The sequence below is a fragment of the Podarcis tiliguerta genome (assembly GCF_965153285.1).
Source record: "Podarcis tiliguerta genome assembly, chromosome: Z".
Taxonomy (NCBI): Eukaryota; Metazoa; Chordata; class Lepidosauria; order Squamata; family Lacertidae; genus Podarcis; species Podarcis tiliguerta.
Window position 1 is genome coordinate 44877745 of NC_139553.1, and position 24337 is coordinate 44902081.

The 24337-nt window shown below is 44.5% G+C and overlaps 1 protein-coding gene and 1 long non-coding RNA gene across 15 annotated transcripts in view; both read left to right on the top strand.

The window, feature by feature from the left end:
* ATP11C (ATPase phospholipid transporting 11C (ATP11C blood group)) overlaps positions 1 to 24337 on the top strand; it is a 98855-nt gene that overhangs the window by 7247 nt on the left and 67271 nt on the right. For 3 of the 14 annotated variants that reach the window (XR_014506965.1, XM_083422420.1, XM_083422419.1), the window contains exon 1: positions 21090 to 21274. The exons of 7 other annotated variants lie outside the window; for them this stretch is intronic. Coding sequence is in view for 5 of the 7 variants with exons in the window: in XM_083422420.1 (XP_083278546.1) it covers positions 21212 to 21274 (63 nt within the window). In the remaining 2 variants the exon portion in view is untranslated. Of the gene's footprint in view, positions 1 to 16979; positions 17219 to 21088; positions 21275 to 24337 lie in introns of those variants that run through there. 4 more of the 14 variants (XM_083422415.1, XM_083422413.1, XR_014506964.1 and 1 more) reach the window with 4 other exon arrangements.
* LOC310669065 lies at positions 6490 to 15259 on the top strand. Its single transcript, XR_014507006.1, has 2 exons — positions 6490 to 10088; positions 10441 to 15259. It is a non-coding gene; the product is annotated as an uncharacterized lncRNA (long non-coding RNA).

Genomic DNA, 24337 nt, shown 5'->3' on the forward strand with positions numbered 1-24337 from the left:
AGAATTCAGCGGCCAAATTGCTCACTGGGTCTGCATAGATATGTCAAGGCATCCTACCCCAAATATTTTCAGAAACAAAATGGAGAAGGAACCCTGAAAAATTAAAGCTACAGCTTCAGGTATTCTCACAATTTTTATTACCTGAGCTTTTACATGCAAAGAGCTTTCAACATGCCTAAAACCCTCTGTAAATTATGGGTTGCAAAAAGGGATATTGAAAGATCTTGCCCAAATACTTGAATACTGATGATTTTTCTTCTTCTCCCTCCTCAAACCTTTGGAATCCATAATAGCTAGCAGCTTGAGGAGTTTGGGGAGGAGGGGTAGAACTGCGCAATGTCCTGCCTGTGAGGTCAGAGTCGGGCACAGCTGTTTCTGCACCTGGAGTTTGCATGCCTCACTGCAGGGTTAATGTGTAAGTTTGCCCTTTTGCACATTGCTCTGGAAGCACCAAAACGCAATCCTTTGCCCCCTCTGCTCAGTCTTGACCATCACGGCTGATGGTCAGAGAATGATGTTCTTTGGAGTGTGTCAGCATCTGGAGGACCTCAGGTGGCGAGAAAGCTGCAGAGCAGGCTGCTTATAGCACAGTTGCAATACTGTGGGTGGGCGGGCTCTGTTCCTCTGCTTTCTGCTCACATGGTTTTGCCTTAGCAAATTCCTGCAACTACCTTGGTATTTATAGAAATTCATGAAAGGCCTGGGTGGATCCAGATTGTATTCCTGGAGCCTCTTCTTTGCATCATGCAGAGAGTCCTGATCCTCCTATTCCTTTGCTATGCTGGTTCTTCAGAGATGCAAAAGAACTGTGTGGTGAAATCTTCCTGGCCCATACTTACCGTATTTTTTGCTCTATAAGACTCACTTTTTCCCTCCTAAAAAGTAAGGGGAAATGTGTGTGCGTCTTATGGAGCGAATGCAGGCTGCGCAGCTATCCCAGAAGCCAGAACAGAAAGAGGGATTGCTGCTTTCACTGCGCAGCAGTCCCTCTTGCTGTTCTGGCTTCTGAGATTCAGAATATTTTTTTTCTTGTTTTCCTCCTCCAAAAACTAGGTGTGTCTTGTGGTCTGTTGCGTCTTATAGAGCGAAAAATACGGTACTTCACTCTGTGGACAAGAAAGGAGCCCCCTGACTTAAGTGTTCTCACTTCCAGAATTCTATTTATTTAAGCTCCCGTTGCTAGTGGAAAAGTAGCCTGTTAGCAGTGTGCTGGCTTTCCAGGTGCAGGGTTGTGTGTGTGTGTGTGTGTCCAGGAAGCATTCAGACACATTCCCTAATCTTGTGTATTCTGAGGTGCCCCCTGAATGTGTCAGTGCATTCTTAATCTTTCGGAACCATTGCATAAAAATAATTTGCTCACCCAGTGAGAGCAGGGGCAGTGTGGTCTGGTGGTTAGAGTGCTGCACTAGCACCTAGTGAAGCTTATTGAATGACGTTGGGCCAACCATTGCCTCTCAGCTTAACATACCTCACAAGGTTGTTGTGAGGCTTAAATGAGAAGTGGGGAGCACAGGGGGCATATAAATGCAGTAAAATAAATCAAGACCCCCCCAAAAATCACGGCAGGGTGAAGTAAATTGGGAGGAGTGAGGAAATAGAGGGAAGATGGATTCTCTTTTGGTTTTTATTTATTTTAATGTGGAAATTCCCTATCTGAAAAGTTAGGGGATATCGAACAGTAAAATTGGATGCTGAGAGTTGTGTTGCCAGTGAAATTTCAGCTTTCAATTAGGTTTCAGATACGCACATGCTGGGTGCTGGTGAAGAAAAGCACAGGCTCTGGTAGATTGAGAAGGAGGAGGAGAAGAAGAAGAAGGAGATTTTTTATTTATACCCCGCCCCCCCTGGCCAAAACCAGGCTCAGAGCAACTTTTTTCAGAAGAGACCTATAGTGAGTGCAGTGGTCAAGAAGGAGGGAAGTGAGGGGCAGATGGGGCTCGTCATCAACCTGCGAAAGTAACCCAACTAGGAGAAGGAGAACTTTGACCCTAAACTTTGGAGTTGACTTCTGCAAGATGCAGGGCCATCAACCTGGATGGCTTCACAGGAGGACTAGACAGATGGGTGGGACTGTAATTGGCTGCTATCCACACAGCTGGGCCGCTCTTCCTTGGTCAGAGGCAGTGTGCTTATGATGAACCCCAGTTGCTGGGGAGCGCAAGTGGGGAGAATTGCTCTTGGGTCCTGCTTGTGGGCTTCTTCTCATTGATATTTAGTTGGCCACTGTCATAACAGGATGCTGGGCTAGGTATGCCATTGGCTTGGTCCAGTGGGGCTCTGCTTGCTTCTTAACTCTGATCAAAGCAGTGGCCTGAATCCTCCGCAGCCCAAAAGCTGAGAGGAAGAAGGCTTGAGCTTGTCACACTGGCCGGAGTTGTGGGAGGTGGGAACAGTCACCGTGGTGAGTGAAATCCAGCGCTCAAAACTCCCATTGTCCTAGGAGCGTTTTCAACAGGGAATTTCATTAGCACGAGCAGTTTCTGAGCTCTGGGAGCAGTACTGCGCCTAATATTTCAGATTAAAACTGCCACTGCTGGGGCAAAAGGAGGACCTTTTTCTGCTTACCTGCTTCCAGGTACTCTCGGAGGACTGGAGAAGGGACCCTCATAAGAATATTAGGGGGGCAGACAGGGGAGGTATAGCTTTATTTTTTGCAGTCTTCAGATGAGGACTAGACCATGTGAAAAATGAATATAAGATTTTAGCTGCAGTTCATTCATTTTCAGCTTTGTATTCTTGTTATAAAAGAAGTGTGCCTAGACATTCTGCTGTTACACCCGTAACCTAGGTTAAGGTGCCATTTAGCTCCTAGCTTTCATATCTCACTTTCTAGCACTGGTGAAATCATAGCCTGGTACCAGGTAAAACTTTTTCTTCCCAGGCCTCTTGCCTTGCCCCACCTTGGCTTAGATGTGAGCTATTTGTTTGGTTTACCTTTATAATTTGGCACTCCCCCACCTGACAAATGAACTGAGGCATGGTTAATCCTTTGCAATCCACGGCATTCCAGATTTTGTGATGTGGTTCTCCAAGCAAAAGAGTTGCTCATAAATACATGTATTAGTGCAAAGATGTATATTAAGCAAAATTGCATGTGGGAATGCACATAGCATTGGTGCACGGAAACGCATATGAATTTCCATGCTGATGCTTTTAGAAAAGAACACCGTTTGCTACAAAAATTGAGTGAATGTAACCTTGGGAAAATGAGAAACCAAAATGGGCAGGATTTCAAGTGGACTTAGTGGGAGTTGGTTCTTAGTGGACTTTCACAGGATTGCATTGCGAAAGCTTTTACATTGATTGTTACATTTCGGAAAGAACCTCAACTTCCAGAACTGAGGGCTGGAATATACACGTTATAAATTAAATCAGCAGTGCCTTAAGCTGGTCCATATGCAGTCAATGTGTGAATCCCATTTGTCTCGGTGCTTAATGAATGCCGTTTTGGTCTTTGACAGCTGTTGAACAGAATCTCACTTCTGACCTAGAGGAGCTATCTAGCTGATCTCATTTGGAGAGCACTTTCTTAATGCGCAGAGATTAGTCAAACCCCTGGATCTGATCCTGGCATAATATCAGGAGTCTGGTTGCATTAGGGAGGATTAGATTGCCATGTAGCTCTGCTGGAAGCCTGAATGTGAGCAGTTCCCTTCTGTCTCCTGGGACAAGAACCGCTTAGCGCGTCCAGGGCTACGTTGTCTAATAGCTTGGAAGGAATGAGCGCCTAGGGTGGCGCCTGGTAGCACAAATGAGATTCCCCCGGCCTAACGGAGCCCTACGCTGTGTTGCCTCTCTGCAGTGACATTGCCTATTTGCCTCCCCCCCCCCGGCCCCACCGCCACCTTAGCTTCTCTTTGAAGCTAACCTTGAATATCAACGCTGAATGAATACAACCGGCCGGAGGCTGTGTTGCCGCAGAGTCGGCATGAATCCATTTAGCGTCAGCCGGGGCTGTGCGAGAGTGAAAATTGGATCCACAATGCATTTCGCTCCCTCGCTTGGAAAGAGGTGCAAGCTATTAACTTCCCACCTTCTCCTAATGTGAAAGACTGGCGGGTGCTGGTGCCAGGTGGATGCTGTGATCTCCATCCTGGAGTGCCATTATAATGGGGTGGGTCACTTTTGGGTGGTTGTTGCTGGTTTGTTCTGGTGTGCCACTTCTGCAGTTGGAGCATTTGCGGTCACGCTGCTGCGAAGAAGGGGCAGTGTTTGCTAAACAAGTTGCACAAGCCAGTCCAGGTTTCATGGGCTGTGGAGCCATTGACCCCTAGTGCAGGTCAAGTCCATCCAAAGTACTAGGCTTGAGTACAGTTGGGGCCGAGAGACATGTGACGTTACCCATTCTTTAAACACAGGATGCTTAAAACCCCCCCCCTTTTTTTCCATGAAGTGGAAGCCGCCACAAGGCTCTAAGCTGAGATGCATATTGGATGGAGGCCTTGCACCATTTCTTGCCAGGGGTCATCCATAAAGGGGATGGGGAGCACATTTCAAAGTGCAGCTGCTACTACAGCTGCCTCCTCTTCAAAATGAAAGTTTCCAATTTAAGCACTTTTTTAAAAAAATAAAGTTTACAATAACATGCAGCTTGGCTATCCATAATGTAGGTTTTCTTGAAAGTTTTGGGTAGGGATTTCTTTTTCTTCCAAATGCCCTAAATTGACCGGGATCTGAACCATCATTTTGGAGACCCTTTTGAATATCTTCCCTGAGAGGTCCAACAAATCAGCTCCTAAATAGGTGGCAATAAAGCTGAAATGTGTAGTATCTCATAGACCTACTGTAGTGGTTAGCTCTAGCCACCTTTTTGCTTCTGAGGTTGAGGATACATATTTTTAAAAATACATTGTACTTCATGATTGGCCGACCATAGTAAATATTCAGTTGATTGATAGCTAACCATAGGAAAGTTTAACCACAATTAGGATTCAGGTGTCACATTGAAACTATGGTTAATCGAAAACAGAAGTGTTACAAGAAGAGAGCGGGAATGACTGATCCTGTGAAGGGCTGGAGGAGCTAGACTAATCTATAGTTTAGCATTACTTTTCATTGCAGCCAGTAACCAGCTACCTGATTGGTTTTTGTACTGTATGTCTTTTTGGAGAGGAAATTCCGAAAACTAAGCCTGCAAAAATGTTGTCCTGTTAACACTTTTCTTTCTCTTTTAGATGGCCACATAGATATCTCTCTTCTAACTCTATGCCCTGAAATGTGGGTGGTGGTGGTGGTGGGACACACCAGCTTTTGTAAAGCGTGACTTGTGAGTTGATCCTTTATCACCATAGTAGAGTAATTACCACAAGCCATTCCTTACATCCTTCTTTTCTATAACCCTATTTTTATCTGCCCACCCCTCGGAAGATTGTGGGAGCTTGCGCATGAACACAGCTAGCATAGCACCCAGGGTCTTCAGTAACTAATTTTGTTGAGTGCTACCCAAGAGTTTAATACGTACTTTAAAGAACGGGTGAACAGCTGGGATTCACACTTAAAATCTTCACAGACTAGCATGTTAAAGGGAATTTGCTGCTAGCAAATGTTAATGCTTAACTGTAGCAAATGTAGCTTGAGCCTGAAAATTGGAAAGAGAATCAGTGGCATTTTACCAGTTCGCTGCAACTGAATCTTATCTTGAAAGTAATTAAACAGGAAAGAAGAGATGCTCAGTTTAGATTGGCATATGGGACATTTGTAGCAATGTAAACATTCCCCAAAGTTGCCCAGACCTTAGGGCACAATCCTCCTTTCTCAACCACAATGATAATTCATAATTTGTTTCGCAAAAACAAATAGAATATATATTTATATATATAACGAGAGAGAGGAAATCTGTACGTTTTTTAAACAGATAATTAGCTATAATAGAGGGACACGGGTGGTGCTGTGGGTTAAACCACAGAGCCTAGGACTTGCCGATCAGAAGGTCAGTGGTTTGGATCCCTGCAACTGGGTGAGCTCCCGTTGCTCGGTCCCTGCTCCTGTCAATCTAGCAGTTCGAAAGCACATCCAAGTGCAGGTAGATAAATAGGTACCGCTTCAGCAGGAAGGTAAATGGCGTTTCCGTGCGCTGCTCTGGTTCGCCAGAAGTGGCTTAGTCATGCTGGCCACATGACCCAGAAGCTATACACTGGCTCCCTCGGCCCGTAAAGCGAGATGAGCGTCGCAACCCCAGAGTTGGCCACGACTGGACCTAATGGTCAGGGGTCCCTTTACCTTTAACTATAATAGGCAGGAGGTTATCGTTGGAAGAACATGAATAGGGATCATGTGGGCTGCATAGCTAATTTTTCATGCGCTGCCTGAGTATCTGTGAGGACTAAATGCATGAACACACCTGGCATTTTCAGGGCAGGAATTACAAGTTCCCTTGATTGTACTGCAATTTATAACGGTGTTACTATCTAGATCAGAGCTTTCCAAACTTTTCCTGTTGGTGACACACTTTGTAGGCATGCATCATTTCAGGACATAGTAATTCAGTTTTACTAGCAAAATGGAGGTTAAAGTAACCCCTTTCCGGCCCCAGGAGGAGCACAGAGAGCATTCGCAAAACACACCTACACACTGCAGCCGACACACTAATGTGTTGCCACACACTCTTTGGAAAACTCTGGTCTAGCTGACTCTCAGGGTCCCTTCCAACTCTACAGTTCTGTGATTTTATGATAGGTCTGATCCTGAACACCTGAGAACTGAGCCACATCAAACTCGAGTTATGCTTACTTATTAATGTGGGAAATACCTTTTGGTTTGCAGCTAATTTATTTATATAATAGAACCTATGCACCACTTAATGGTAAAGACTGCAAAGCGGCTTACAAAATATAAAATCGTAAAATCAATAAGAATTCGCGACCGCACTTCAAAGCATACACAAGTTAAAATATTAAAACAGATTAAAAGTACTTCAACTTTCTAAGCATCTGGGTAGGCTTGACTAAAGAAAAAATAAATTATTTTTAGCAGGAACTGAAGAGAGTACAGTGAAAACTTCATCTCAATAGCCAGGGATTTCCAGAGTTATAGGATCTGCCACACTGATTGATTCTTACAAATGTGGAATGGGTATTATCTGGCATCTGCAATATTGCCAAATCTGCTAGTCAAAGGGGTCAAGTGAGCACATGTGGGGGAAGGTGATCTCATAGGTAAATTGGCCCCAAGTCGTTAAGGGGTTTATATACTAATAGCATCTCCTTGAACCTGGCAAATTCTTTATCTCTCCCAACTTCAGGATTTTAAGCTAGCAGATATAGGCAGGTCTGCTTTAGGGTGTGTTGCCTATAAAGTGGGAACAATGAAACCGGGTTTTTTCCTGGGTCAAACAGTGGAAACTGTTGTTTGCCTTGAAATGTACCTAAATGTATTGTGAAACCTGTTGGGAAAGCTATTTAACTATTTGCATGGGGAACAGTTGGATCAACAGAATGACCACCACTTTGATCCTCTTTCTTCAGAACAATTGGTTGTCCGGGTGAATTATGAGATTTCTCAAAAAATATCCAATTAGCTGCTTTTGACTAGAAGTACTGGAATTGTACTCCGGGGCACTGCAGTGTGTTTCAGTGAACTCTTGTAATGCATAAAATAACCTGGCAAACGAGGTTGGTAACACTGGCCTCTTGCTCATTTCAGATCAGTTTCAGGCCATAGACAAGATTTGACCTGGAATGACTTTGCCCAGAGCAAGTCTGGTTAGGAAGGAGAGAGCCATGAAAGCAGCCTCTGCCAAGCTGGTGCCCTCCAGATGTTTTGAATTGCAACTCGCATCAGCCTTAAGCAGAGGTTGGATGGCCATCTGCCATCTTTGATTTAGTTGAGACTCCTGCATTGCAGGGGTGGACTGGATGACCATGGGGGACCCTTTCAGCTCTATAGCTCTATGATTCATAGGAAACTTAGGTCCAAATCCATGCTTGGCTAGAGGTCACTACTTGACCCTTTGTGATTCGCTTTTTTCTCAGCCAACCTACCTCACAAGGTTGTTGAAAGCACAAAATGGGATGAAGATGACCCACAGATATCAGGCTCCTTAAAAGTGAGGTGTGTGATCAAATTGAGGTTTACATATTTGGTCTTAGAGGGATGGAGCTGACTTTTATTGAGTGAGACCCTGGGAGGAAGGTTTGCATTCTGCCTTAAGTGTGGTGGTGTGTTTTTATGAACATGTTAAGCCAATGGAGTTTTGGAAGGCTATATTTTGCACTTATTTCAGCAGCAAGCAATAAAGGCTCATTGGAGTTTACTCTGGCCCCAAAGGAAGGGCTTGGCAACATGCTCATCGGTTCCTGTAGCTTGGTCGCTTTGCTAAAAAAAGAAGCAATGCAGACTGAAACCTGCAAAGAGACACCCTTGAGGACCCCACCAAAGTCTTAATATCTTTTGCACTCTGCACTCTTGAGAGATGCCCACTTGGAAAAAGTGCTCCTATTTCTGTCCCATCTTTATTTCCACTGGCCTTTTGTGAAAACATGTCACGTGGTTTTGTTTTGTTTTTGATTTCCTTATTTTTGCCAGATAGAGAGGCGCTGAAAAGAGTTTTCCTTCCCCTGTCCTACCAGTAAGACCAAGAGACAAGAGATCTGAATGTTTCCTATTTCTCCCTGTCATCAACCCAGCCGTTACGATTTCATCTTTCAACATACTTCCATTGACGTAAAATATCTTCTTTCCATCAGCATAAAAATATCTTTCTGCATCACTACTACTATGTTGTCCTTCTTGTGAAAGCTCTTTTGTCAGCAGTTTCAAGCTTCTGGTCCTCATGACGTCAGCCTTTTTTTTTTTTTTTGGGAGATGCAGAGGAGGGGCTTCCTCTTGGGAAGCACCTTGCTCTCCATCCATGGCTCTGACTCCCCATCCTCAGGGGAAGAGGTCATGGGTTCATAGGATGTATCTGACCAGGAGCAGAATGTGCCCCCTGAACTAACCTTTGATGTCTCTGTCACTTCAGATGTTCCATCACCAGTGCATCCCACAACACCAACATCTCACTAGCCTGAAAAAGTTGGGCTTTTCTCATGCTATACCCTACACCTGAGTAATGCATGAATCAGGATTTGCTTTTTCTTTGTGCTATCAGGCTGGCTCACATGTTCAACTGAACACAGTGCAAGCTGTCTCTACACAGGAACAAGCGTTGTGTGAGAGTGTGCCCTTGTTGATTTGTTTAGATGAGCTGTGGTACTTACAGATAAGGCACTGAACTTTACAAGTGGATAACTGTAGAAGGGTACAGCTTAACTATGTATACCTCTGAATCAGTAGGACCTTATTTGGAATGTGTGTATCGCAAAAAGACTGTCTTTGGGCTTCGAGTTCAGTGTCTGGTACATCTTTTAGGGGCTTGTGTTTGTTGGTGTGTGCGTGTGCCGGTGTTTAGTCACATCGGCGCCAGTGGCTAGGGAGGCAAACTAAATCTTAAGTGCTTAACCTGCTGCTTGTACTACCACAAGAAACTCAACCCACTTGCCACCAATTAAATAAAGCAATTTAAAAGCAAAGCTATTCTTTGCTGCTGAAGTTGTGTTGTGAGTGAAGTTTCAGCTTTCAGTTGGGTTCGAGATTTTTCATGCTTGGGTTCTGGGGGGAAAGCCCAGGCTCTGGCAGATTGATCAGACAAGACAATAGTGAGTCCAACGGGCAGTTTCTGCACATGAGGGGCAGATGGGGCCCATCTAGAAGAAGGGAATCTCCAATCCAAACTCTCTGCTCCCTTGCAGGTTATCTTTGGGAGAGGAAAAAGCCAAGGAGTAAACCCTTCACAAATTCAAAGTGGAGTCCCTAAGGTGGTTAGATGGCACCTTGTACGCCTCCTTCAGGCAACTCCTGCAGCCAAGCTAGCACCAAACATATTGCTCTGTTTTACTTTGGACCACATCAGTGAGCCCAGAGGCAACCTGGACAACCCAGGACCGCCATGCACTCCATGACCACACTGCCGAGGCTTGAGCCCCAGGGAGGTCATTTACTTTGACTTCGCCCCCTAAGGCACACTCCAATGTCTTTTGAGACAGATGGATGCCAACAGCAACAACTCTTGAAAGAGCATTTCCAGCGCAATCTTCTACATGCTTAAAAAGGTAAAGGTAAAGGTACCCCTGCCCGTACGGGCCAGTCTTGACAGACTCTAGGGTTGTGCGCCCATCTCACTCAAAGAGGCCAAGGGCCAGCACTGTCCGAAGACACTTCCGGGTCACATGGCCAGCGTGACATTGCTGCTCTGGCAAGCCAGAGCCGCACACGGAAACGCCATTTACCTTCCCGCTAGTAAGCGGTCCCTATTTATCTACTTGCACCCAGGGGTGCTTTCGAACTGCTAGGTTGGCAGGCGCTGGGACCGAACAGCGGGAGCGCACCCCGCCGCGGGGATTCGAACTGCCGACCTTTCGATCGGCAAGCCCTAGGCACTGAGGCTTTAACCCACAGTGCCAGAAGTAAATTCTCGCTTTGTCCCAGTGGGACCTCACAGTTAAATTGCATTTTGAATTTTAAAACATGCTTTTCGTAAGTGGGCAACCCCAGTCAGCAGAAGCACTAGGGCCAGCTTGTGTACTTGACAACCTACTAATTTCATGCTTTTTAGAGCATTTTTAATGCTCACATTCCAGTTCCACCTTAACAAGCCTCAAGCCGGTTTCTCTTCCCTCAAGTCAGCTCATGAGGTAGGAATTTGAAAAAGAGAAGTCAAATAAAATAGAATGGCAGTCACCAAATGTCTCCACATTCATTAAACCAGTGGCCTTTCTTGGGTTTTGTATAATTATGTTGGAGCGTTTTCCTTATCTTTCTGCTGGGGAAACATTTGCTTTTCAGGGTGTGAAGGCAGCAAGCAGAAGGATAAAAGCGACATAGGAAGCTGCTTTCTGCTGGGTTAGACCATTGTCTGTTCTAGTACAGTCATACCTCAGGTTAAAGACGCTTCAAGTTGAGCGTTTTCAGGTTGCATCCTGTGGCAACCCAGAAGTAATGGAACGGGTTACTTCCGGGTTTCGCCGCATTTGCAGACGCTCAAAATGATGTCATGCGCAGAAGCGGCGAATCGCGACCCGTGCAGACGCAGGTTGTGTTCTGCTCAGGTTGCAAAGTTTTCCCAGACTCTCTTGTGCCAGTTCAAAGGTGTTTTGGTTCCTGCATTGTGCCCTCTCCACTCTCATGTGCTGCTACCTCCCATGGTCTCATCCTGCACTGGCCTGCAGTGCCCCCCAACAAATAAGAGCAACTTCTCCTGATCAGAGCTGAAAAGATTGAAAGTGAAAGATCAAAATAAGAATTTTTGAACCTCGATTACATTTTTTGGCTTTGTGTGATTTAGGTTTGGCATTCTGTGTAGACCCTTACTTGGCAGTTAAGTTCTGTTGAACTCACTGGGGGTGACTTCTGAGCTGATGTGCGTATAGAATTGAACTGCCAAAAACTCCAAGAGCAGTGATGTCACAATCTACTCCAGTTTCTCCTGAAATTGCAATGAAACCACTCGTTATCTGAGCAAGCTATGCAAGTTTACTTGGGGATAAGTCCCAGTTGTTTCAATGTGGCTTACTCCCAGGTAAGTGTGAGTTGGATTGCAGCCTGTAGTTTGGTCTTAACAAATGCATTTCAAATATAGCTGTGTTTCCTGGCTATAAACTCGTTCAATTACAGAAAAATGCAGCAGCACGTTGACATTTTTTTAAAAAATAGCAAAGGTCCAGAATTTCTCCACTTTCCGCTTTGAGGACTTATGAGGAGGACTTAAGTTTGTATAGCCAAGGTGCAAACAAATTTATAATCAAACTGCTTAGAGGATTGTTTCATAGGAGCCAAAAGGGGCAAGTCTTTTTTGTTTTGTTTCAAAATTTTATGTTACAAGCCATTAGCACATTTTAAAACTTTTTAAAAAATGCATTTAAAATTAAACCAAAAACATTTCCTTCCTTATCAAAACCAGTTATTATTTATCAGCAGAACTGAGTCATTAAAAACATTGCCCCAGTTTTGTCTAAATAAATAAAAAGCAACAACTGTAAATGTTGCTCATTTCCTTTTTCTTTATTGTATCTTGATGTTTGCTGTTGCTGCTGATTTGCTAATTGTTTTACACTGATGGTTTCTGTTGATAAGTTCTGTGCTGGCTGGTGGTTAATTTATTGTTAGTTCTTTATAGCCATTGTTTTTAACAATGTGTGTGTTTGGTTTTGGTTTAAACTGATTGTAGGTTGCCCAGAGATTGCTCTGTATAAATACAATTTGTCCACTACTGCTGTGGTCTAAACCACTGAGCCTCTTGGACTTGCTGATCGGGGGTTCGAATCCCCACAATGGTCTGAGCTCCTGTTGCTCTGTCCCAGCTCCTACCAACCTAGCAGTTCAAAAACATGCCAGTGCAAGTAGATAAATAGGCACTGCTCCGGCGAGAAGGTAAATGGCGTTTCCGTGCCCTTTGGCACGTGTCATGGTCCTTCGTGTGCCAGTAGCGGTTAGTCATGCTGGCCACATAACCCAGAAAACTGTCTGTGGACAAATGCCGGTTCCCTTGGCCTGAAATTGAGAAGAGCGGCGCAACCCCATAGTCGCCTTTGACTGGACTTAACCCTCCAGTGGTCCTTTACTTTTACCTTTTAGACCTTCCTTGCTCTCAGTCAGCCTCCACCGAGGTCCGATTCTACTGCCTGTTTGCATTCTGTCCTCATTGCATCTGGCTGACCACTGTGAGAACAGGATGTTGGACTGAATGGGACCCCTTGCCCTGACCCACCAGGGTTCTTCTTCTGTTCTTAGGTTTCTTTGGCTGCAATCCCACCTCCTCTAAGATAGGAGAAAACACTATTGAACTTAGTAGGGTTTATTTCTGAGTAGATACAGTTAGGGTTGCTCTGCTAACATGTTCTCCTGGTGTAAAGAAGCATGGCTTGTATTTGCAAGCCACTCATTCGAGGAACACGGGAAGTGGGCTCCTTTGAGCTGAACACACTCTAAAAGGGGGAAGGGGAATTCTGCTAGATCTCTGGCATCCATCTGTCGAGAGACAGTGGAGTTTGCCTCCAGGGTGAAGCCAAACTGCTGCATAAGCAGCACCGAAGTGACTTCCCTGGGGCACAAGCCTGGGCAGTGTGAAGGGGGGTCCTGGGCTGCTCAGGATAAGACCCTCCTCTCGGCCTCGCTGATGTGGTCCAAAGAAAAGAAGAGCAAGACATTTGGCATCAACTTGGCCGCAGGACTTGCCAGAAGGAGGCATACAAGACACCATCCAACTGACTTAGGGATTCCACTCTGGAAGGTTTACTCCTTAGCCTTTCCTTCTTTTGAAGATGTCCCACAAGGCAGTGGATTTAGGATGGGCTACATTCCCAGATTGACAAGCCACATCTGCTCCTCACCTCCCTCCACATCATCAGCAGAAACCTTGACCGTTGGACCCACTATTAGTCCCATCCGTTTAATATTCTGGAGCCCGTCTTCACACACAGGGAGAGTCCCTAACTCACTAAGGGACCCACCAGGTCCCCCTCACCTGGTTTGGCCAGCCAGTCAATTTTGTTTTCTGGGTATGGTCTCTGCTAATGGTCACAATAATGCAGGAAGCCCTCAAGCAAAGTCACAGTAACTCGGTCACAGCAACTCTGATTTAGTGGCAGGTTGCCTCTGACACTGGAGAGTATTATGCAACCATCATGACTAGCAGGTATCAATAGGCTTCTTGTCCACTGGTTTGTTCTCCAGTCCTAGCATCTGATCAAGACTTCTTCTGGTGTTAAGAATGAATTATATCTTTCGATTTGGTGGGGTGGGCAGGTACCAGAGATTTGGGAAACATTGATTTCTATAATGCAAGGCGATTCCCAAGGAAGCCAGTACAAACAGAGAGAAGTGTGGTCGGTCAAAGAATACACAAACCAATTGTATCATGGACAGTTCTAAAATGATAGACTGGGAGTGGTCAACATCTCCTTGGAGAAGCATTTGTTGTTATTTTAGGGTTGCCAGCTGAACAGAAAAAGAAAAATCCCGATGGGCTTGTGCATTTTTCAGCCGCTTGAGCTGCAGGAATGAGATGAAGCTGTTTAATAGCAAGGAGATCTAGCATCGTCCTTTGCTAGCTCAGGTAACCTGTGGTCCTGCGGTCGTTGCTAAACTATTTTTACCTGCTTTTAACTTTTTAAACTTTTTTTTTTTGGCAAGGTTTTGTTTGTATTGTTGTAAGCTGCTTTGATTTTTTTTTTTTAATGACACAAGTGTATACCAATTTTTTAAATTAATAAAATAAAATAAAAGCAGCACCCCTCACCCCTGTTGGGAGTCCAGTAACATCCGGAGGACCACAGAACTTCCCCTACCTTCATTTCACTAGACCCAGGAAAGAGGCTGCCATGAGTTGAATTCTGCAGGCATTTCACACCTATGCTCAAGTTACTGCCAGTATCTTTATCCTAGGCTCCAGTTCACAAATGCATGAGACTGAAAGGTCATTATAGCTGGCTGGACAATGCGCAGCTGCTAATATAGCACAGGAAGAGGATGTCATGGTTTATCTTTTGGCTTCTTTTATAAGCAGAGTTCAGTAACGAGAGCTGTATATCTTCAGTGGCTCCAGCATCCGAATACTGGGAAGCATTTATTCAATGGCAGCTACAACAAACACCACAGGGATTAGAGTGTCTTTGCAAGTGCGCAGTGCTTGCTAGCCAACGAAACATTTTTAGCAACCAGTCTACCATACTTCTCTCTGTGTGTGTTCGTGTGTGCTACACTGCCCTGCTACACCTGAAAGGCTGCTCCCACTGAACTCAGTTGGACTTTATTTTGAGCGGACATGTATTGGCTTGCAGTGCTTTTTTACTTCTGGTATAAATGGGTTGGGGTAGTGGTGGTGAACCCCTGCTTTCATAAAGCTGGAAGCAGCCAAGGCTAGCAACCATTTGCAAGCCTGGTTCAGGACAAGAGTACTAATACTGAAAGGCAACTCTTCATTCATGCACATGCCTGCATTCATGCACATACACCCCTGCAGGAACTGGCATGCTCCCAGTGCATTCTGGGTACATATTTAACAAGGGAAACTTTGCTTATTTATGGTAATTGTGCAAAAAACCTTTGCACCGCACTTGACTTGTATCAGATTGCTTAAGAATTTACCCACGATAAAGGTATATTGAAAGCGCCCTGCAAATATCCCAGTCATTGCAGGTGTATTTTCAAGTGTGTCGGTTTTGCATGTGTTCATCATGCACATGTAATATGCAGAGTTTTCCATCAGCATTAAAAAATAAATAAATTGGAAAACGGTGCTAATAACTAGCGCAGTATCACCTGCCCTGTGGCTTACCACCACCTGTAGGAATTAAGAGAGGTGCATAGGAAACACAGGATGTTAATGACTATCCTTTGTCTTCTAAATCTTTGTATTGTCCGTTTTCCAGGCTTTCCCAGAGAGATGATGTTATACCTGCAGGTAAGGCAGTGGAAGTGCTGGACCCTTGTCTTGCCTCAGCAATAGACTGAGGGAGAGCCAACAAACTGAAGCTCAATCTAGATAAGATTGAGGCACTGTGAATGGCTGGTTCCCTAGACTGGATGGGTGGGAGGTTGCCTGCTCTTGATGGGATTACATTTGCTCTGAAGGAGCGGTTATGCAGCCTGGGCGTTCTCCTGGATCCATCACTTGAGATTCAGGTGGTCTCAGACAGCCTTCCATCAGCTTCAGCTGGTGGATCAGCCATGTCCCTGTCTGGTCAGGGAAAGCCTAACTTTGGTTCTTTGTGCTCCAGTAACCTCCAGGTTGAATAACTGCAATGTGTTATATGTGGGGCTGCCTCTGAAGATGGTTCGAAGACACCAGCTGGTGCAGAATTAGGCGGCCAGGTTCCTTGGGACAAGGCGATTTGATCATATTATACTGGTCTTGGTCCAACTGCACTGGGTGGCAATTAGTTTCCGGGCCTAATTCACAGCGCTGGTTTTGACTTATAAAGCCTTAAATGGCTGAGGACAGCAATACCTCAAGGGTCGCCTCTCCCCATATGAACTGACCATATGGGGCCCTTTTTCACGTGCCCCATCATGAGAGGTCAGGAGAATGGCAACACGAGACCAGGCCTTTTCTTGGGTGGCTCCCGCTTGCGGGATGCTCTCACCAGGGAGCCTCACCTGGCACCTTTGTTACCTATCTTCAGGCGCCATGCAAAAAAAATCCTCTTCTCCCAGGCGTCTGACTAATTAAGCAATCTACGGCCTTCTGGGGGGTATTATTTTCGTTTGTTGCTGTGCTGTGAGTTTTTGTGGTTTTACACTGTTTTTATATAGAAATTTAATAAATTATTATTATTATTGCAGCATTTTTATAACTGGCTTTTAAAAATGAATATTTATATACCATGTAATTATTATGTATTAATGAAACACCTTGTATGCAAGTGTCTCAAGGCGGTGTATAATACAAATAGCAAAAAACAAACAGCATTTTTTTAAATAATAATAATAATAAAGTACAAATTAGATGCCCATGGCAGAGACCTTTTCATCCACCCAGAAAAGCTCATCAGAACAAAACCTGTGGAGCAGGTTTCTGTTAATAATAAGAGTCTGGAGAATGCTAAAATAACTTGCCTGCAGCTTCACAGCCTTCTGCAGGTATTTCTGACAGCCACACAGGGGTTAAAAGGGGGCCCCTGGCATGGTGAGATCATATAACTACTGTATTTGCATCTTGCATAGTTCTGATAGGGGTTTGTGTACAAGATGGCAAGATTGCCTCTTGCAAGGTACTGCATGTCTCTCTGTTTATTTTTTCCTGCAGCAGACTTTTGCAGGGGGTGTTTTAAGGATGACAGCCCAGGCAGCCTGATCCTTTGCATGTTTACTTGTGAGTTTGTCCCACTGAGACCTCCCGGGCTTGCTCCTTTGTGGTTGGTTGAGTGTACAGAAGGTTGCAGCCTTAAGGTCAGCTAGGCTTGTTGAGGTCACAAGCCCCTCCCCTCCCTTTTGGAAGGTGCTTTTTTAAACAGAATGCCTTTCCAGCCCAATGTAATTTGATCTTTGCTCAACTTTGTGCCTGTTTTTTCCTGCTTTCTGTCTGCTTTTTTAAAAACAACAAACCACACAGCATTTTAGTTACTTAAAGTATTTATTTTTATGGAGTACCACCTCTGCATAGAAGATTGTTGGTTCATTTCGTTGTCTTGAAATGGAATTCTGCTTCACCCCAGAAACTTGGTTGAAGGTGTGGTCTATGGCGGTAAGCCCAAATGTATTCACTGGCTTTTCTGCTTAGCCATTGCATTTGTAAATTAACTGGTGTTTCAGAATTGCAGCGTTTGCTCTGGAAAGTATGCAGCAGAGAACAATATGTTGTTTTTAAAATGCAGACGTTTCTGGAAAGGCGAATGGAAGCAAGGGGGAAGGTAAAAAATGAATGCCAGTTAGCAGAAGCCAGAGTTTCACTTAGGTAACGAGATTTACTAAAACACGTTGGATTAGTGTGTTGACTGGTTTGCTGTGATGTTTGACTGACTGATGTATCAGAGCTGATCCTGAATAAGGCCACAATCCTGACATCACTTACCTGGGTGTTAGCCTCGTTGAGTTTAATTAGGCATGGTTAGGAGTTGACTGCTTAGGTAATTGTATTAAATGTCGTTTCTTCTTAGGACCATGTGTATGCATGGAGAGATTTTGTGTGTGTGTGTGTGTGTGCATTCTTTTTTTAAAAAAAAAAGCATTGAAAAGTGGCAATTCAAACACTGTAAAATTGGCGTCCAAAGCTGAGAAGATTTACTGCTACGTGTTTAGTATTTAAAATACAGCATAGTATGTTTTAGGGACGCGGGTGGCGCTGTGGGTTAAACCACAGAGCCTAGGACTTGCCAATCAGCAGGATAGCGGTTTGAATCCCCGCGACGGGGTGAGCTCCCGTTGCTCGGTCCCTGCTCCTGTCAGCCTAGCAGTTCGAAAGCATGTCAAAGTGCAAGTAGATAAATAGGTACCGCTCCGGCGGGAAGGTAAACGGCATTTCCGTGTGCTGCTCTGGTTCGCCAGAAGCGGCTTAGTCATGCCGGCCACATGACCTGGAAGCTGTACGCCGGCTCCCTCGGCCAGTAAAGCGAGATGAGCGCCACAACCCCAGAGTGGTCCACGACTGGACCTAATGGTCAGGGGTCCCTGTACCTTTACCTATGTTTTAAGAGTGTATGAGAAATACTGGATCAGGTCAAAGGGCCATCTTGTCTAGCTTGGGTTCCCAAGGTGGGCAACCAGGTGTTACAGTGCTCTCCCAAGTTATGATTCCAAAAAGTTGAGATCCAGAGGCTCACAGCCTCTGACAGTGTTGTTATAACATAGCCATTGTGGTTACGAGTTTGTTGCTGTCTATTAAAATCATCTAGTCTAGGGGCCACCAGTACATCTTGTAATAACAAAATCCATAGTTTAACTGCGCTCTTGTGTGGATGTCCTAACTGTAGTCTGCCCTGAATCTTCCAATGCTTAATTGAATTGTCCTAACTGTAGTCTGCCCTGAATCTTCCAATGCTTAATTGAATGGCTCTGGGTTTTAGCATTTGTTGCTTTCTTCTATTTTGTTTTAAAATCAATCATGTTAAGTTATGGGATTTTGCTCATTTTCCATTTCCATTTTAGAGCCGGACTAGTACCTTTAAAAAAAGTTACAGATTTCTGTGACTAGTACAGTGGTACCTCGGGTTACATGCGCTTCAGGTTACAAACTCTGCTAACCCAGAAATAGTACCTTGGATTAAGAACTTTGCTTCAGGATGAGAACAGAAATCGTGCTCCAGTGGCGTGGCGGCAGCGGGAGGCCCATTAGCTAAAGTGGTACCTCAGGTTAAGCACAGTTTCAGGTCAAGAACGGACCTCCAGAACGAATTAAGTTCTTAACCCGAGGTACCACTGTATTGCAGTGTCTTATCAGATCTGGCAAGGCAACGGCTGCAGACATCACTCTTTTACCTGGTATGGCTCTTAGGCCTTTAACAGTTGGGTAGCAGGCTAAAATTCAATAAATGCAGCCTGAATACATAATAATAGGGGCAATGTTGCACTGATTGAACTTTTCAGGAAGGAATCCCAGCATTACGAATGAGTCATTGCATGTCTCAGTTCTCTGGAACAGAAAGCTATATGCCAAGCCAGTGAAATTGTATACATTTGCTTTTATTTGAAAACAGCTTCATTTATTTGAAAACAGCATTAGCCTTGCTAACACACTCTAGAACCTGCTTTAAGCTTGGCACTGAATTCAAAGTGAAGTTGTGGACAGCTCTCCAGGCTTATGCAGAGTGCATAGGAAGCTGGCTTATACCAGGTCAGACTGTCTGTCTGTCTATCTCTGTATTGTCTACCATTGTTACTCATACAGTGGTACCTCGGGTTACATACGCTTCAGGTTACAGACGCTTCAGGTTACAGACTCCGGTAACCCAGAAATAGTACCTCGGGTTAAGAACTTTGCTTCAGGATGAGAACAGAAATCGTGCTCCGGCAGCGCGGCAGCAGCGGGAGGCCCCATTAGCTAAAGTGGTACCTCAGGTTAAGCACAGTTTCAGGTTAAGAACGGACCTCCAGAACAAATTAAGTACTTAACCTGAGGTACCACTGTACTTGGGTCCTCAGCTGCTGTTGGACTGCAACTCCCATCATCCCTAGCTAGCAGGACCAGTGGTCAGGGGTGGTGGGAGTTGTAGTCCAGCAACAGCTGGGGACTCCTCTTATTTTTTCCTATTGCCTGGTACGTGAGATCCTTTGACTGGAGATTCCCTGCAATCTTCTGCTTTCAAAACATGTTCTCTGCTACTGAACTACTTTTGCTCCTTGAGAGAGAAGGTGTTGACTTTACCCTTCGATAACTTTGCTTAGCACATCAAGGATGAAAGGGGGGCAGACTTCTCAATCAGACTTCCTCCACAATCCTTTTTGTTGTATTTATTTATCCATTTTACTTGAGTGCTTTCCCATGACATTATTTATTGTTGTTTTAATAAAGAGCTTTCCAAACTGTGGTGGGATCTGGACACACATAAAAAATGCTGTGAAAATACTTTAAAAAAAAAAAAAGTTTTAAAAATATATATTGAATTTGCCATAAGCTCACCATTGCCATCTTGTGTCACATTTGTATAATGCACTTAAAACGCAATTTAAACATTATATTTGCATCTCTTTAGCTGAGTCCTGTGTGTTGCAACACATTAGTGTGTTGGCTGCAGTGTGTACATGTGTCTTGCGAATGCTCCCCGTGAATACAGTTGGATATTGGATGAAGGGCAGTAACAGAAATGCAGCTAATGAATGAATAGCTTCCTCTGGGCATTTTAGAATACATTGGGAATGAAAGCAATTTAAATACAAAGAAGTGAGACATGAAAACAAAAGCAATGTAGATGTAACAAAACCAAAACACACTGGGTGCCCAGAATTAAAAGCACAGATTTAATAATGCAGGGGCCCAGATTGCATGTGTCTAGGTGAACAGCAAGCTCCCCACCTGTTGCTTGCACACAATTGTCCCTGTGTTGTGTAGTTTCCGGGAGGGTTAGAGTAGTTCCTGAGAAACATGGGTTCAAATTCGGCCTCCACTGCAGAGCTCACTCAGTGACCAGTCGCCATATCTCAACCTAATCTACCACTTGCGGCTGTTGTGAGGACAAAATGAGGTGAGCAAGATAAAAATGTAATTCAATTTTGTGGGGTTTCTTCAGAATACACCTTCTTCTGCATGGCCTGGTGGAGGGTAATGACCGAGTTCAAAAGCTGTGCTGCCAACTTCTCAAACAACTCCTGCCATTTCTCCCATCCACCCCTAAAAAAATATACAAGTTTGATGCATTAAATATGGCAGCAGGTGATTCTAATGTTTATCTCTAGCCTGCTTTGGGGTTGAGGTGGCTTGGTGAAATTCCCTGCTGATTGCTCTGCTTTTTCTAACAGCAGAAAATATTTTCTCCATGTGGAAGAGCAGGGTAGGGTTTTTGCCTGCTGGTCCATTGGCACCATCTCTCCCTAACCCCATCCCGGTCACTAGATACTGGGGCACAACCTCCCTCTTTCCTTTCCCTAAGCACCCGTCCTTGAATTCCATGGCAGTTGGTCCCCAGACTGGGCGGTTGCTGCGGCAACACTTCTCGATGCCAAATGGGATTTTGAGGACCCTTTATCCCGGGGAGAGGATCCTCTCCTCCGCTCACCCCTGTCCCCCAAATTCAAGATCCTCTACATGGAGCAGAAAACAGCAGCCTCTCATGCGCAGCCCAACTGGTCTAAGCATATTCATGTACCGGTAAGTCGTGTTGACCTTGAAGCTGGCATCTGAAAGCCATGGGGAGGGGGGCTAATCTGCCTGCTCCCTACAAATGCGACCTATGCAAGTCCTGTTTTTTGTCTCTCCCTCTATGTGTGTTTTGGTATGTGGGGGGGGGGGGGGAGTTGTTATTTAGATCCCACCTCTCTAGGCCAAAGGCATAAGGTGAGTTACAAACTGTAAATAATAATACTTGTGTTTTCAAGTCTTCAAATTGCTATCTGTGGATTTTCTAGTTGTGAGGTTTGCAATGACCCTTTAGGGCAGGTTTATATTATCACCTGTCTGGTTGCAGATAGCAAGACTAAGGTTATAATCCTAACACCCCTTTCTGTCCCAGTTTTTTAAATTTTAAATATTGAGCTGTTTGGGTTGGTAGGATGTCTGGGATGTCTGATTTTCCCTTTTCTTTTTGCTATGTGATTTATTTGTTTAAGGACATATGTAAGTGTTTTGCCGTGGTTTTGGGGGTGGCACGAGTTGTAATCCCGAATATTCTCAGGTTTTCTTTTGTGAGATGTGTGGTGGTTTTTCTATTTTCTTTCTTTTTGGTGCCCACAGCAGTTTCTTACTTTATTGAATATGCTTCTGGACCATGGAAGTTTTGGGACACAGGATTAGGCTCTCCTGGGTTACCATCCCAGTCTTGGTTTGCACCCAGGACTGGTGGGGCAAGTAAGGAAGGAGTGGCTGGACCCCCCCCCCCCCAATTTCTGAAAATATAAAATCAAGCAGATACCTAGGTCTGTCTCCAGGCTGATGGCATTTAGGCATATTCCTTGTGAGGTAAAGAACACAAGTAAGTAGAAACATAGCAGAGGTTTTTTCTTTTAGCAAAGCTGGGGATGAGTTTCAGGTGGTTAAAAAAATAATAAATGGAAGCTAGCCCAGGTAACATGGCCTAGTGGTTGGGGGAAACTACAGCTTTCCATGGGTCTACACATACTAGCTTCTTGAGTTTTTAGGTGATGCAAGTTTCTTGTCAAATTCTTTCACGTGGCTTAAAAAACATCAGGTCAAAAAGCCAGATCAGTTGTTTTCAAGGTAAGAGCTCACTGTTGTAAATATGATCTTCCTCCCTTTGATTAGTTTAAAAAACAGAGACATCTGCTCTGGAGTCTTTTGTTTTCCTTCTTGAGAGCTTTTTGGCGGAGTGCCTGTTTCTATGAAAATCGGACCCTTTTAACTCAGAGGAGGGATACCTTTGCGTGAGTGACCTGTGTGTTTTACAGATCTTTAAATATTCAGCTTCCTGTTCGTTTTACTTGTTCTTCTGATGTTTTTTCTTGTGAGGGTGTAGAATGAAGGTCAAGATTACAGTTCCTGCTCTCATTATTGCAAACTGTTGCATTCAGTGAAGCCTTTCTTGTTGGTTGGAACTGGGCTTAGAAAGATGGTTTTGCACTAGAATTTTGGGATGTAGAAAGCTGCCGAATGCCAGGTTATGGTACTTGCTCATAGGGGGCAGGTATGCATGCAAAATACTGTCTACTCAAGGCTGTCTTAAGCATATGCGGCGCTGGGGTGCAAAGATCCACCCGGTGCGCCCCCCTCCCCAGGTTGCCCAGTCCCAGGCGTGCATCTTGCTCGCCCCCCGAACTGGTGGTGCAGAGAGCCTGCCATGGTGCTCCAACTGACGGGCGGGCTCTTCCCCGGGCTCAACTTTCGGGCCCCGGACTCTCAGCCTGGCACCTCTGAGAGCCAGGCACTCGGGTGTCCTGCACCCCTAGCACCTATGGGTAAAACGGCCCTGTGTCTACTCCAGCCTTTTTGACCTGGCACCCTCCACTTCTTTCAGACTGATGCATGGTCAAGCCAGCATGGTCACCAATCAGGGTATCAGCCGAAGTAGAGAATTTACTTGCATCTTTACTTTACTATAATAGGCATTACTTTTCTGAGAGTGTGTGTCATCTTCATGGTTGCTTTAAAGAGGAGTTGCTTCAACACAAGCTTCAACTCTTCCACAAAGATCAGTGGGAGGCATTTTTGTGCTAGTGTATTCTAGAGGATTTTGGGTGCGTTCAGATGTGGCAAATGTTGCGCTAGTTTCCCCAGTTGTCCTGTTTTCTAACAATGTTGCTTTTGTACTTAAGTACCTGGTGTGCTGTGGAATTTTGGCTTTTTGACAAATACACTGGCATGCTGTGCTAAATTTCATTTTCACCAGTATTGTGGCACAGCAGTGACCTTTCCGCACATGTGTGCTCTTTTCCCCCTATGATTTCCTCATGAAAACAGGAGGGAACTGTATGCCAGCATCCCACCCCAAATTTTTCAGTTTTCTCCTGGGATTTTCCATGTTAAAATGGCTGCAAATGGATTATTTCTGGAATCAAGTTAGTGCTATATTCCATTAGTTTTCCTGGTGGCTTTTGTGTCATGTGAAAGCCCAGATACAATGCAGAAATGAACAGCTAGGGAAATGTTGGGGAAATGGAACAAACTTTTGTGTGAATAACTCAGGCAATATAAATGCCTTAGTGATGAATTTATACTGGGCAAGTCCACACACCACTCTGCTTTATTAGTTCTGTAATATTCCAATGTTACCTCAATTGTCTGGAGGAGCACACTTGCACTATAACAGCAAAACAGTAGCAAGGAAAACTCCTGGAACACGTACAGCATGAAAAGTTGCAGAATTTCAGCTATGGAGCATACATTGATAGGAAATAAACCTGGAAAATTTTGCAGGTGCAAACGGTATTGAAAGGATCACTTATAACTGCTCCAATATCATCATTACCATAAATAATCATGAACTAGCAATAGAAAGTGATGTCAGGAGGGACCCTTAAAAATGCTTAATGCTGGTTGAATCGTGCCCTCTGCATTGACCGAAGTGGTCAAGTGGGCACGTGTGGGGTAGGGCGATCTCGTAGGTAAACTGGTCCCAAGTTGTTAAGGGGTTTATATACTAATAGCATCTCCTTGAACCTGGCAAATTCTTTATCTCTCCCAACTTCAGGATTTTAAGCTAGCAGATATGGGCAGTTCTGCTTTAAGGTGCGTTGCCTATAAAGTATGAACAACGAAACA